At 44.0% G+C, this 15,549-nt stretch overlaps 2 protein-coding genes across 2 annotated transcripts in view; both read right to left on the reverse strand.

Moving 5' to 3' along the window:
- The window catches only part of myo1g (myosin IG), a 43,364-nt gene extending 37,935 nt beyond the window's left edge, over positions 1 to 5,429 (reverse strand). Inside the window, exons 1-2 of the mRNA XM_034294748.1 lie at positions 5,227 to 5,429; positions 539 to 747 (exon numbers count right to left, since the gene is read on the reverse strand). Of these exons, the coding sequence (XP_034150639.1) occupies positions 539 to 747; positions 5,227 to 5,321 (304 nt within the window). The 5' untranslated portion in view covers positions 5,322 to 5,429. The remainder of the gene's footprint in view (positions 1 to 538; positions 748 to 5,226) is intronic.
- Positions 5,430 to 11,976: 6,547 nt separating this feature from the next.
- On the reverse strand, positions 11,977 to 14,913 carry si:dkey-154b15.1. Its single transcript, XM_020050025.3, has 5 exons — positions 14,733 to 14,913; positions 14,535 to 14,589; positions 13,872 to 14,104; positions 13,545 to 13,633; positions 11,977 to 13,397 (listed from the first exon to the last, which is right to left on the reverse strand). The coding sequence occupies exons 3-5, from the start codon at positions 14,050 to 14,052 to the stop codon at positions 12,057 to 12,059; spliced, it is 1,611 nt and encodes a 536-aa protein (XP_019905584.1). The 5' UTR covers positions 14,053 to 14,104; positions 14,535 to 14,589; positions 14,733 to 14,913; the 3' UTR covers positions 11,977 to 12,056.
- Positions 14,914 to 15,549: the final 636 nt, after the last annotated feature.

A 15,549-nucleotide genomic window follows, 5' to 3' on the forward strand; every position in this document is an offset into this window, starting at 1 on the left:
GAAAAGAACCGTGAGGGCAACAGTCAAATAAGCACTGGCGTCTGCAGCAGCAAGGAAGTGTTCAGCAGAAACGTCCAGATGGAAACTGACAGAGTTGCATGACAATGTTAGCAGCCCTGTCAGACATGACAATGTTAGCAGCCCTGTCAGACATGACAATGTTAGCAGCCCTGTCAGGCATGAAAGATCAGGTTGGGGGCGACGGGACCCGCTCAATCAATTCTGCTGCAAAGTGTCCGGGTGAAATACCACAAGCCAGGAAACCCCCCCAAAAAGACTGAACAATGTAATACGTGAATACATTATAAAACGTGCGACAAATTAAAACGACGAAACAGCACTGAGTGACTTCAGGCCTCTTGACATTTTTGGAACAGGACACGGCGACATTCGGACAGATTGGGACTTGGGTATAAATTGACTGTGACCTCCGACCTCAAGACCCTGACAAACAGTACCTGCTTTCTACTCTCTCTCGCTGAGCAACCCCTCTGGTGAAGGGTGGCAGTGCGTGCTAGGACAGGAGTGTGAGCCGGACCTGATATGACGATGCAAGTGTCTTTGGCTCGTCTCTTCATGGCTTTGTAGGCAGCGTCCGCCACCGCGTACAGGTGCGGGGGATTCTCGTACAGCTCCCTGCCACGATACGCCTCAATGGCCTCCTTCCCGTAGATGTCCATCTGCTTGTACGGGTTGACTGACACCACCACCTCACCAATGAACGTATAGATCCGGCCTTTCTCAAACCTGTCAGACACAAAAAACTGCCATTGTAGTCGTAGCCATTGTTCTTTTCGTAGCACAGGTTTATCTTGGTTGATCCATAGTCTTCAGTCAGTCAGAAACAAGCATTTCAACAACGCCCTGGTATCCGGTTCAGATCAGTGTGCAGGGAAGATAAGAGAGCTAGTCTGATGGTCTGAGGGTAAAAGACATGTAGTTAGTTTAACAGTCTGATGGTCTGAGGGTAAAAGACATGTAGTTAGTTTAACAGTCTGATGGTCTGAGGGTAAAAGACATGTAGTTAGTTTAACAGTCTAGATGGTCTGAGGGTAAAAGACATTTAGTTAGCTTAAGAGTCTGATGGTCTGAGGGTAGAAGATACGTAGTCAGTTAAACAGTCTGATGGTCTGAGGGTAAAAGATCTATAGTTAGTTAAACAGTCTGATGGTCTGAGGGTAAAAGATCTATAGTTAGTTTAACAGTCTGATGGTCTGAGGGTAGAAGCAGCAGATATGACAGAGTAGCCTGTGTCAGAGAAACACCCTGACATTCAAAAGACACCTCAAACCTCAACTGCTCTCAAAAAGACACACCCCAAAAACACGAGAAGTGACAAAGTTGTGAAGTGAGAACAGGAAGTATGTACAAAAGCGGTGTCGCTTCCTGCATCTTGTTTAACCTCATGGGAGTCTGAATTTAGTATTCATTAGGGCTTTTCTTTACAGTGATTACTCTTCCTAGGGTCCAATATCTAATATTTTTCTGTCAACATCTGTATCTCTTTGGTCATACTAATGTCACTATCTCTTCAGTCATACCAATGTCTGTATCTCTTTAGTCATAATATTGTCTGAATTTCTTCAGTCATACTAATATCTGTATCTCTTCAGTCATACTAATATCTGTATCTCTTCAGTCATACTAATGTCTGTATCTCTTCAGTCATACTATTATCTGTATCTCTTCAATCATACTATTATCTGTATCTTTTTGGTCATACTAATGTCAGTATCTCTTCGGTCATACTAATATCTGTATCTCTTCAGTCATACTAATATCTGTATCTCTTCGGTCATACTAATATCTGTATCTCTTCGGGCATACTAATGTCTGTATTGCTTCAGTCATACTAATGTCTGTATCTGTTCAGTCATACTAATGTCTGTATCTCTTCAGTCATACTAATATCTATATCTCTTCAGTCATACTATTATCTGTATCTCTTCAGTCATACTAATATCTGTATCTATTCGGTCATACTAATATCTATACCTCTTCAGTCATACTATTATCTGTATCTCTTCAGTCATACTAATGTCTGTGTCTCATACTGATATCTGCGTCACTTCACAGTCTCGGACGTGCTGCAAGTTGGCAAATAATCTGTGTTTTAAATCTAGTTTTGCTAGCTTGTGTAACCACAGCAGAGAGTTCCACGTAGTCATGGCTATATTTGGTACTGTGTCCCTACTAGCTCCTGTTCTGGACATGGGGACTGTGGGGAGACCACCATTGGAGGGCCCTGTTCGGGACCTGGGGACTGTGGGGAGATCACCAGTTGAGGGCCCTGTTCTGGACCTGGGGACTGTGGGGAGACCTCCAGTGGAGGGCCCTGTTCTGGACCTGGGGACTGTGGAGAGACCTCCAGTGGAGGGCCCTGTTCTGGACCTGGGGACTGTGGAGAGACCTCCAGTGGAGGGCTCTGTTCTGGACCTGGGGATTGTGGGGGGACCTCCAGTGGAGGGCCCTGTTCTGGACCTGGGGACTGTGGGGGGACCTCCAGTGGTGGGCCCTGTTCTGGACCTGGGGACTGTGGAGAGACCTCCAGTGGAGGGCCCTGTTCTGGACCTGGGGACTGTGGGGAGACCTCTAGTGGAGGGCCCTGTTCTGGACCTGGGGACTGTGGAGAGACCTCCAGTGGAGGGCCCTGTTCTGGACCTGGGGACTGTGGGGAGACCTCTAGTGGAGGGCCCTGTTCTGGACCTGGGGACTGTGGAGAGACCTCTAGTGGAGGGCCCTGTTCTGGACCTGGGGACTGTGGGGAGACCTCTAGTGGAGGGGCCCTTTGTGGTGCTGATGTGGGTATGCTGCCTGAACAGTCAACTGGGCCCCATAAAGTCATCAACACTCCACACAAGCAGACACCAACGGTGCAGCAGATAGTAACACAGAGGCTCCTACATCTAAAAGACATCCACCCTCCATGTGCGTCTTGGTCACAGGTTTAGTTTTTTCCTTTGAATTGGTCCTCAGCTGAGACCTGTTCAACCAGGTGAGGCACGATCCTGACTACTTAGCGTCTTTGGGTCCCAGAAAAGCGCTATATAAATATAATGTATTATTATAATTATTGACCAAACTAACCAATCAATGTGTGAAGACCTGTAGACACTGACAGTCTCCTACCCATCTTGGCAACCTTTGAGTCTTTGACCATGTTATGTTTCTATCTGGGGTAACAGCCAGTCGTTTAGTGGCCTCCACCAGCTCCCTCAGCACAGCAAACAATAGACCTAGATGAGGCTGCAGTCGGAGGATTAGTTCCAAACACAATGCTTTAAGTTAGAGAAATCTCAAGGTTATTGCTTGTAACACGTAGTCAAAAACTGACTGGAGCTTTCTGTTAAGAGACAGTTTGTTTCAGTGTACAAATGTACATACATACTGAACAGTTCAGGTGCTGTGTCCTAAACATCCTAAACATGGACAGACATTTAGAAGAACCCAAACTCACAGGCACTTTAAATGTCTGTGGCAAAGCCTTGTCCATGTAATTGCCCTATGCGGACAAATACATTTGTTTGAATTTTACATGGAAATTACATGAAAGCTTTATTTAACAGCTTCTTATCATGCATCTACTATCCTTGTTTATTCAGATGTTGATACGGGTCTTGTCAGGCTCGGTGGGATTACAGACATAAGGACATTCTCTGGTAGGCCCATAGTCACTTCTAGAGAAGTGGTGTCCAACTCATTTTATGGTGTGTCTGGTGTTTTTTGATTTTCCTTTTAATGAAGACTTACAATCAGGTGAGATCCTAACTAATGAGAGACTGTAATCAACCAATCGATTCAGAAGGGAGGAGTGTAAACCTACAGACAAACTGCCATGTGTGGAACATGAGCTTTTCGTCTGTGATCCCGGGTTAAAGCCAACCAATATATTGTAGATTAATGGTTTCTGTGGTTTCTCATTAACCATCCCAAGGGAAGGCATGTCACAACTTTACTGAACTTGAAATCAAGTAAAGCAAGTGTTATTTTAACTTCTGGATTGTGAGAAAGAGAGGGAAGGTGAGGGAAAGGGGGTGAGAGCGAAAGGAGGGAGGAGAGAGAGGCATGGGGGGGGGGGAACTACAAAGAGGGGGGAGAGCAAGGGACAGGGGAAGAACGAGAGAGTGTGGGAGGAAAGACGTGGGAATGTGTTGGAGTGAGAGACGCTGCTGAGAATTTACAAGAAACACAGTTTAATTTAGCGGTGAATGCATTAAGTCACACCGCACCCAAATAAAGAGGAAAACAAGTCAAATGACTGCTTTGAACTCAACTTGAACTTAGGAGACAACAACATCTAACGTGAAACCAGCAAGAAAAGTCGACCTGTGAAAGCTGGAGTTCCTGGTTGTTACGGTAGCAAAGCAGTCACCACCCTGCCCATGTTTTTGATAGAAATCTGAGCGATGGACATATATTCTTTGAGAATCTATTATAATTACTTTATAAAAATATAAAGTAACAACTATGGAATCAAGCTCTATTGTTGACTTAGGAGCCAATGAGGAACAAAGTTACCTTCGGCTTCAGGTCTTGCCGTATGGTATAATGACATCCTGAATTGACTTTGAGTCTACTGTATTTTTGTAAGCGCTGCCATGGTGATGAGCAAACTAACGCTGCTGTGGAAATTCATATTGCAATCACTGACAGCAGACGGGAATGTAAACCCAGAAATGACTCACCCTTCTCCTTTTCTCTTTCTTTGTCACTCTCATGGTTTCAGCGACTGAACTTCTCCGCTGAGGTGCTTTTGTCAACAGTTTAGGAGAGGCGCTAACTGATGTGTTGGACGAGTACACCCCTTTACAGTCCGTTTATGTCAAGCTACAGCATCATAACCCAAGAAGCGCAGCCAGCCAGCTTCAGATAGCACACGCAGACCGTGTGACATATCAAAAATCTATTTGTTATGTACATAATTTCATAAATAAAGCCCTTTTTACATCAGCAGTTGTCACAAAAAAGGGCTTGTACTGATATTCAATCTAAATCCCCAAAGTGCAAGCAATATTATGTTGGAGCACAGGGGCTAGTAAAAAAAAAAAGGTAAGAAGAGACCTAGAGAGGAGCCAGGCTCCGGTGTGGGGCCAGTCCTTTTCTGGCTGTGCCTCATGCGGTGCCGGTGCTACAGTGACCGCCTACCTCCATCCATGTGTTACACCTGCTTCCTCTTCCTCTCCACAGACTATCTACCCTCCAACAAAGCCCCGAACCAGGTCTTACCTCAGCTTCAGGTTCTCCATAAACTGCTCCATGTTAACCTCATCCAGAAGGACGAAGTCTGACTTCCCAAACTCTAGACCCTCCAGCTCGGCCATCCTGACCGACAGACAGACAAAGCGAGAGAGAGAGTGACACACTGAGTCTCAAGGCAGGAGAGGGGAAGTGAACCAGAGCAGTCGCAGCCGGTAGTGAAGTTGAAGTAAAGTGTAGCGTGTGGGTGTGGCCTAACTGTTCCTCTGTGGTAGATCCTAGGGCAGCGTGGCGCTTCGTCAAGTGACCGAAGATCGGCAAGTTGCAGTACGTCATCCTGTTAGTACTGTGTGTGTGTGTGTGTGTGTGTGTTCACGCGTGTTGTGGTTTTTTTTATATATATAGCGGGACAGAGAACAGCTATCATTAAATACATACAGCGCTTCTGCTTCCTCCTCAGTCTTCCTGCCTCAGGCTGCCAACCTCGTTTCAGAGGCCGCAGTGAACGAAGTAACGGCCTCTGAGAACAAGTCAAACCTATACAGCCTCTCCTTGTTCTTTCTCTCATTTAGCCTCTCCCTTCTTCTTTCTCTCTTTCAGCCTCTCCTTCTTCTTTCTCTCTCGTTCTCCTTTTTCTTTCTCTTTCAGCCTCTCCCTTTTTCTTTCTCTCTTTCGTTCTCCTTTTTCTTTCTCTTTCAGCATCTCCCTTTTTCTTTCTCTCTTTCGTTCTCCTTTTTCTTTCTCTTTCAGCCTCTCCCTTTTTCTTTCTCTCTTTTGTTCTCCTTTTTCTTTCTCTTTCAGCCTCTTTGTTCTTGTTCTTTCTCTCTTTCAGCCTCTCCCTTTTCCTTTCTCTCTTTCAGCCTCTCCTTTCTCTCTTTCATTCTCCCCCTTTTTCTTTCTCTCTTTCAGCCTCCCCCTTTTTCTTATTTCTCTCTTTCAGCCTCCCCTTTCCTTGTATCTTTCCCTCTTTCTTCCAAATAAAGAAGAAGCCACCCCTCTGAGGTATTTGATCAGAAAAAAAGATTAAAAACTGGAGACAGACACCCAAAAGCAAACTGGCACAAACAATCCTGTTAATGTCTTGCATGTTTTAAGGACAAGAAGGCCTCCTTTATCTCCTGGGAAGGATCTGCATGGACATTTCCTGCTCCTGAATCCCCAGCAGCACATCACCTCCCTGGGGTTCTTCCATGATTAGAGATCAGGCAGATCTTATCAAACATTAAACCACACAATAATTTCAGGCAAACAAATTATGTTTCCACTGCAGAAGACATTCCATTAAGACCAACATTTGTACACTTTTTTGTGATTATGGGATTTTCTGGAGCAGGAGATCTAAGATAGACCCAGACATGACTTCACTGTCTGTAGAAGACTGGTTCTACTGTGCCAAGACCAGGAGTGTGTCCGTGCTTTGAAATGTGAATGAAGCTTTCTTGCCAAAGCCTGACACATGCAGTGTTGGGCTGAAAGTTATTACTTTAAAATCAGTTAATAAATTCTGATTATAAATAATTAATATACAACATACACCATAGAGAATTACTATCTACACCTTATAACCAGCAATATACCATACAGCCAGCGATGATACCTGATTATCCATAAACTGCAACACTGTTGTCTCAGTCCTGAATTACATTAAGAATTATATCCTGTGCTAGCGTGAGGTTTATTCAGCTCCGGAAAAATGAAGAGACCACTGCTTATACAGCTCCGGAAAAAAGGAAGAAACCTTCCTTTTCGACATTGAAAGGAAAGAAAAAGTTGCAGTGGTCTCTTAATTTTTTCCGGAGCTGTTTATAGACCTCTGATTCAAAGATACGCTATGGAACTGAAGTAGCTAATTCCTGGACAGATGTTGACATGATTGAGGTCTATGTGGCGTGTATGTGAACACATTTCGTGTTGATCATACAAATTATTTTTCATTTGAACATGATATGCGTTTTTAGTAGCCTAATATGCCAAAATCCATGAAATTCGTGAACTGTATACTGGAGAATATTAATGTGTAACCTGTGCACTTGCTAACTGCTGTTGCAATACGCTGGCTGTGTGGCTTGTGGAGGAAGACGGGTTGTGTCATCGCATTGTTTATCTTAGCAACAACCACGAAGGGAAAAGAAAAACCTCTGAATTTTTGAAAACAATTTCGCTTACGTTTTGCTTGAAATTAACATGCTTTCATTGGAATCTTTATAACGTATTAAAACTATTCTAACTGGATATGTAGTACTCTAATATGCAATTTACTATTACAAAACAAACGTCAAACTATGTCATGACGAGTATAGGCTCTCTATTGTAAACATTTAGCTAGGTAGCTGCCCATTGCCATCTGGCCAGTGCCATTGGTGAAGCCTCCATGCGATAGCTGTCGTGAGTTACCATGCGATGGAAGTACCAGTCTCCAGACCCGGCGGCACTGGGGCGGAGGAGGGGGGGGGGGGGCATGCTTTGCCCCTCAAAAATAGTTTGAGTAAAGATTCTTCCCAACACTGTACTTAACAAATTAGTGTCTGGAATGCAGCTCTATTGTCTTCACCTGCAAATGCAATCAAAGATGTGCTTTTTAAGTGATATGATAACTAAGCTACAAAGCATGTGCAACAACTGCAGTTACTAAAAGCTTTCACATTTGATTGACAGCTGTGTATTTAGCTAATATATAGCCTTGGTAGGATATATAATATATATATATACAGTGGGGAGAACAAGTATTTGATACACTGCCGAATTTGCAGGTTTTCCTACTTACAAAGCATGTAGAGGTCTGTAATGTTTATCATAGGTACTCTTCAACTGTGAGAGACAGTTGAAGTGTATGATTTTTAAATAATTAACTTGCATTTTATTCCGGCTCTCACAGACCTGTTCGTTCTTCTTTAAGAAGCCCTCCTGTTCTCCACTCATTACCTGTATTAACTGCACCTGTTTGAACTCGTTACCTGTATAAAAGACACCTGTCCACACATTCAATCAAACAGACGCCAACCTCTCCACAATGGCCAAGACCAGAGAGCTGTGTAAGGACATCAGGGATAAAACTGTAGACCTGCACAAGGCTGGGATGTGCTACAGGACAATAGGCAAGCATCTTGGTGAGAAGGCAACAACTGTTGGCACAATTATTAGAAAATGGAAGAAGTTCAAGATGACGGTCAATCTCCCTCGGGCTGGGGCTCCATGCAAGATTTCACTTCGTGGGGTATCAATGATCATGAGGAAGGTGAAGGATCAGCCAAGAACTACACGGCAGGACCTAGCCAATGACCTAAAGAGAGCTGGGACCACAGTCTCAAAGAAAACCATTAGTAACACACTATGCCGTAATGGATCAAAATCCTGCAGCGCATGCAAAGGTCCCCCTGCACAAGCCAGCGCATGTCCAGGCACGTCGGAAGTTTGCCAATGACCATCTGGATGATCCAGAGGAGGAATGGGAGAAGGTCATGTGGTCTCATGAGACAAAAATAGAGCTTTTTGGTCTAAACTCCACTCGCCGTGTTTGGAGGAAGAAGAAGGATGAGTACAACCCCAAGAACACCATCCCAACCGTGAAGCATGGAGGTGGAAACATCATTCTTTGGGGATGCTTTTCTGCAAAGGGGACAGGACGACTGCACCGTATTGAGGGGAGGATAGATGGGGCCATGTATCGCGAGATCTTGGCCAACAACCTCCTTCCCTCAGTAAGAGCATTGAAGATGGGTCGTGGCTGGGTCTTCCAGCATAACAATTACCCGAAACACACAGCCAGGGCAACTAAGGAGTGGCTCTGTAAGAAGCATCTCAAGGTCCTGGAGTGGCCTAGCCAGTCTCCAGACCTGAACCCAATAGACAATCTTTAGAGGGAGCTGAAAGTCCGTATTGCTCAGCGACAGCCCCGAAACCTGAAGGATCTGGAGAAGGTCTGTATGGAGGAGTGGGCCAAAATCCCTGCTGCAGTGTGTGCAAACCTGGTCAGGAACTACAGGAAACGTATGATCTCTGTAATTTCAAAAAAAATCTTTACCCAATATTAAGTTCTGCTTTTCTGATGTATCAAATACTTATGTCATGCAATAAAATGCAAATTAATTACTTTAAAATACAATGTGATTTTCTGGATTTTTTTTTTTGATTCCGTCACTCACAGTTGAAGAGTACCTATGATAAAAAATTACAGACTTCTACATACTTTCCAAATGGGATTTTTTTTAATGTAGTGCTGCAATGAATTCATTTCAATGAGATTTTCTCTGGTCTTCACCCTTGGTGGGCGGAACTGAAACGGTTGCCAGGGTTGCAAAGTTTTAACAATTTTAAAATAGGGGGAGGTGTGCTCCGTTCCGTCTAATGACGACATTTCTGGAGAAATGTGGTCATACCTCAGAATAGCTAACACATTTGAAGGTGCAATGCCTATTTTAGTGGAATACTAAAAAAAACACTCTTCGTTTTGTGTCATAGTTTGTCACTATCTTAGCTCACTTGGTAAGAGTATAGTGCTTTTGGTTTGATTACCACTGAGAATTAATGAAATTGTATGAACTCACAACTTTGTCGCGCTAGATAACAACATCTGTAACACGACTTATGATGGTAATATTGACTCTGAAAGCAACGAGGTAGAATGACACTGTCAGTAGTCCTCAAGTCTGAGCTTTAAGACTATTTACCAATCTGAGCACTTTTATTATGAGCTCCCATTTTTCTTTAAAGCTCTGAAGTCACAAGTAGGGAAATGTCTGAGTTCCCAGTGTCCAGCTGTCTTCAGCCCGAAATAAAACTTTGACCTCTTTGACCGTTATAGCTGTTTTAGTACCAACATTGGTATTTCTAACAACATGATAAGACAAAAAAGAAGATACTCATCACTCTCTCACACACAGTTTTTGTTTTATTTTACATTTGCAGGACTCCTTGGACCGATCAGTGTTTCAGTGTTTGGTTATTTCTTTTGTGGACATTTGCTTTTTGTGGACTTCTGTGGACATTTACTTTTTAATTTATTTAACTGAGACTCTGATCTTAGAGAGAATTATAAATTATAGACATTGTATTCATTTAGAACTTCACAATGTATTATAGTTCCAGTAGCTGGGAATAAGGGGCCGGTTGTGAGCAGGGGAGCATTGGGTGGGCCTTTGGAAATGTAGCCTGGACACCAGTGTTACTACTACTACTACTCTTACAATCAGAATCTTCAGTGACCACAAAGAGGCAGGACACATTAATATACTGCCCAATAAGATAGAGGTCATTGGGATTTGATATTTAAACCAGAGGGAAGAGGGCCCCCTACTGCCCCTCCAACACCACATCAACCAGCATCTGGTCTCCCATCCAGGGACTGACCAGGACACTGACAAACCACAGACGTCAACCAGCAGGGGGTGCAGGGGCCCTAGCAGCTGCTTCTAAATTAATAAAAGTAACCCTATAGAGTTCCATTTGTCCCTTTCTCCTCCCAGAGGGCCCTTGGGAAAGTGCATCTCAACATTGGAGAGAGGATCTGCTAAATTACATAAAGGTATAAATACAGTATAATCTGTATGATCCAAACACCTGTTCCACTACCTGCTCATCTATGCATCATCTCCTAGCTGACACTGAAGGCCCTGGTAGACCACAAAGTACTGCATGATCTAAGTCAGGGAAAAGCAACTCAGTCCTGGGGGGCTGAAACCCTATGTTTACTATTTTCTGCCCGGTATTTAGTTAACCTCACCTGGTGTCCAAAGTCTGAATCAGTCCATTATTAAAAGCTAATGAACCAGGGCTGCTTTCCCATGACCTACATGTAACATGTACTCATCTACATCCTCCAAATATGGTCTTAAATACACTGACTTCCTCCTAACCTGCCAATCTCTGATCAGTACGTCTGTCAGTCAGTGAGCGTTGAAGCAGTGTTCTCGTCTGTGTGAACTGCGTGGGGACTGCATCACATCCTGTGTAGGGGAAGCAAAGCTAAGGGAGGGGGGGTCTGTCTGCCTGGCCATCTAGCACTTCCCTCCATTATTACCAAAACACACCGGATCTAGACGAGCACTACTCAGAATCTGACAACAGCAAGCAGTTATTAAATAAACCAGGCACATAGAAGACTGTCACAGAACTGCCTGAAATTATATCATTTAAATGACAGAACCTATGGGTTTAATTCTTCTTTGTGTGGCTTGGGGTGTAACTAGTGTGTTACTAAAGTGGCCTTTGGTGCAACTAGTGAGGGTGAAACTAAAGTGACCTAGGGTGTAATAGTGAGGGTGAAACTAGTGTGATACCTGAGGTGAAACCTGGGGTGAAACTAGGGTGAAACTAGTGGCCTAGGGTGTAACTAGTGAGTGAAACTAGGGTGTAACTAGTGAGTGAAACTAGGGTGTAACTAGAGTGACCTACGGTGAAACAAGGCTTAAAACTGAGCTTGATGCAAATACTGCATCCAAATGACAAACTTTTCAGCAGAAATCATGTAGAATAACCGCATTTTCCTTAGAGTCTTATCAATAAACTGATTCATCTGTTTAATCTCACATTATGAAGGTAAACAGGAAGGGTAACATGTAAATAAAGCTTTGCGTGGCCCAGTAGTAGTGAGACGCTAACTGGAAAAGAGAGTATAAAATGTATTACCTCACAATCACATTACCTCTTGATAACTGTCAGTTAAATGATTACGATGCAAACAATTCTGTGTTGAGACTGCATACATTACCCTTACATACACTATCCTTCTTATGTAACAATCTATAGATACAGTATATATATATTCCCACAAAACATTAGAACTCAAGTTATTGTTTCAATTTATTAACAGTCCACTAGAACATCTAAACAGAATATAGCATAAAGCAGGACGCAACCCTCTTTTACCACTTCTTGGTTATATTAAACTTTTTTTTTATCTCTGTTTTCGTCATGCTCATTGGTAGCGATGGCATTTTTGACTGCAGTTTCGCAAGTGGGGACTTATGTCCAGCAGCGGGAACTCCCAGATCGCCTTTGTCCTGCCTCTGTGCGGCCTGCCTTTGTTCCCTAGTACCTCTTCCTTGCCCCAGTTCCTCCTTCCGATTGTTTGTTTTCGACTGGCTCTCGGAGCCGCTCCTCCCCCTTGAGGAGTATGCAGGGGGCAGGGCTTCTCCAGGCCTCTGGTCAGCCCTCCCGCGTCCAGGGTCATCCTGGTAGTTTGATGGGAAGTAGTGTGATGAAGCCGCAGTGGTCGCAGGGCCATGGCCCGATGGGGCGTCCTCCCTTTGGGTCAGGCGGGGCATAGAACTACTTCTCCTGTCTCTAGAGTTTCGGCCCGTCGGTCTCCCTGTCCTCCCAGCAGGTGGCAGTTCCGTTGCTTTTCCCAGGAGCATCTGCTTCATCTCGTAACTATCACAGGAAGGACCTACGAGGCGAAGAGTATCTCCGACCTGACTGACAACAACAGCAGGATATATGTCCTTATACTTCTGAATCCGCTTACTGACCATTACCTGATTGTCGTGATCAAGTGAGGACAGATTGATTTCTTGGGTGCGTAGTGTTGCCGTGAGTTGGCTGAGAACGCTCTGCAGCTTGACCACCGCCATCTCTGGGTTCTGACCGTCGAGGAAAACACACTTAACACCAGAACTGCCTGTACTCTTCACATCGATTTCAGTATTGTGGCTTTGCAGAATTCCATTAATGTCCTTTTTCCTAAAGCACAGGGCGTAGTTGAGCACATCCTCTTCTGTCAAGAAGGACAGCGACTTGCGTGATGGGGTGTGGGAGTCGTGTTCGTCTGGCCTGAGGCACGGCTTCATCCTCTGGGTCACGTTAGCTCCAGGCCCGGCCACCTGGAGGCCTGGAGATGGGCTGGTCCTCTGTGGGCTGGACAAGTTGTGAGCAGAGCCTGAGTCCAACAAGTCGGAGTGTTGAGAAGTCTGAAGGAGAGGTGAACGTTGCTCTCCATTGACCGAAGAACGTCTTGCGCTTAAAGCCTGGTTTGCATGGTCGTGGACCCTGCTCGTGTGTGTGCTGCTGTGGGGCTGGGGATCCCCGGTTAACAGCTGCTGGAGTTGGGCCTTGACAGCCCGGAGCTTCAGAAAGGAGCCCATTATGAGCAGCTGACCAGGGCGACTCTCAGTCACTTGAAAGCCATGGGACTGAAGGAGACGCAGGACTGCCTCATCGTTGTTGAACATGGTCACATCCACAGTGGCCTTGACCGGCATGTCGAACTATAGACACGCGCACACACACACACACACACACACGCGCGCGCGCGCGCGCAAACACGCATACACACAGACAAAATATTATTGCTCAACTCAAAATACTTAAAAAAAAAATAACACAAATCCCAAAATGAGGGTGTTGTTTACAACCTCCAGTCTGTTCATTCTCCTGACTTCAAGAGGAAAGCGTTGTCCTTCCACTGTCAAATCATGGCTCTGCCACAAGACAGAGTCAGCCACTGCAAGGAAACAAGATGGGTTATACAAACAGCGAGCAGCTTTATTGGATAGCGGTGTATTGTACTGATACATGTGTATTGTGTATCATCCATTACTAAGATTAAATCACAAATGGTTATCATCATCGCCTACAGCTATTCAGTCCCTGAACCAGCCATCAATATGCAGGCAGATGAAAAGCAGCCTGTTGTGGTTATTTGAAGTAACATTAATTAAATCCAGAGAGTCCATGCCTACCTTCAGGCTTCTCAAACACGACAACGGCCCGGCCCGAGATGCTGGTGGGGAACATCACTGTCAGAACCTCTCCGCCGCCATTGCGTGGTCTCAGGAAGTGTATTGTGAGCTTGTCAACCATCCTGTCCGGGGCGAGAAGGCTGCCAGGGACGCCGAGAACTTCAATGGCCTTTCCATCCATCTTGAAGGCGAGGATAGCACTTGGGAAAAGAGCCTCCTGACATCAATGTAAACTGGCAATGCCATGCAAGGTGAAGAAGTAGAACCATGACAGGTTAGCATTAGTAAGAAATCCACATGAACAGTGTTTGTTGCTCTCCGTGCAGTGGACCTCTGTCCCACAGAACCAGACTCCAAAATGCAGGCTGGGACTATTTGGGGCTAGAGGTGTATTATGTTGTTTATATAGGCAAACGGGCAGGACGGGTGTGGCTTATGGCCAATATACGACAGCTAAGCGGTTCTTTGCGACATTATTAAAATGAACGAGGGTTTGTGAGTTGTCGAGGTTTTCCCGATCAACTCGTGTTTACGTTTGGCCACATTGTTATGTTGGTTTAACTAGTGTTGAGTAAGAAGAAATCAACGATAATGAACACGTTATGAATTTCATAACGTGTTGGGGGGTTCGGAAAAAATTATGTAATTCCAAATTAAACTTACCTATTTATTTCGCGGTGGTCGGTTGGTTCAAAATACGGTCGTCTTATGAGTTTTACTGGAAGAAAAACGAAAGTGAAAGGTTCTCATATTTCTTAGGATGGCCGCTAAGGGGCGCTCCGTGACTGCATTATGTAATTGTCAACGTGGTATTGAAATTCAATGTCGTTTATAGCAAACCTGTGTTATCAAATTAATTACCTATTTATTGATATTATGGACTGTATAGGTCTATGTACAGAGATCAGCACCTATTGTAATATTAGCAACGATTTATAGAGCTTTGTTGACGAGACTGCAGCGGACTTTCACTTGACTAAATGAACGTATCCATAGCCTACTTCGCTCAGGTGGCTTTGCAGCTCTCTCGAACCACTTTTTAGCCTCGTCTACACATTAGCAGTCCAGAGCTTTCTTTTCACAATGTCTTCTTTTGGTCAATCATACGTGTCAAACGATCTGACGTGATTGGTCAAATAAAGATATAAATAAAAATGTGTAAACGAATGTGTTGTTTATCAGATACATTTTGGACCCAATAAGAGCAAAAGCTAACATCAACTGAGGTAAAAAAAAAAAAAAAAAAAGATTTTATATATATATATATATATAAATAAAAGAGCGTTTACTTATGTAGCCTAGGTCCTAAAACTCATCGAATACATTTTCTGCATTATTAGTCAGACCTGAAAACCATGTTAACCTGTTGACTTGGTACTGATCACTATTTAAAGGGAAAAAAAGGCATTTACTTTTGTGTGTTTAAAAAACCGTTTTTCAATTATTTGAAGGGCGGTTAAAATATTGATCTGTAATTGCTGAGGACGGAAGTTGTGTTTTTCTTAAGTGGTTTCACTTGAGCGTTTTTTAAAGATGGAAGTCTGGGACTTCTGTGAATAACAAGTTATGTTTTAGACCTTCCATTTGGGCTAGATGTGTTGTATGTTGTTTATATTTGCATATTCTTTAAGGAGAACCACCATCTTACCTCAGTATAAAAAACATAATCCCAGAATAC

Source organism: Esox lucius, chromosome 10 (genome assembly GCF_011004845.1).
Source record: "Esox lucius isolate fEsoLuc1 chromosome 10, fEsoLuc1.pri, whole genome shotgun sequence".
NCBI lineage: Eukaryota > Metazoa > Chordata > Actinopteri > Esociformes > Esocidae > Esox > Esox lucius.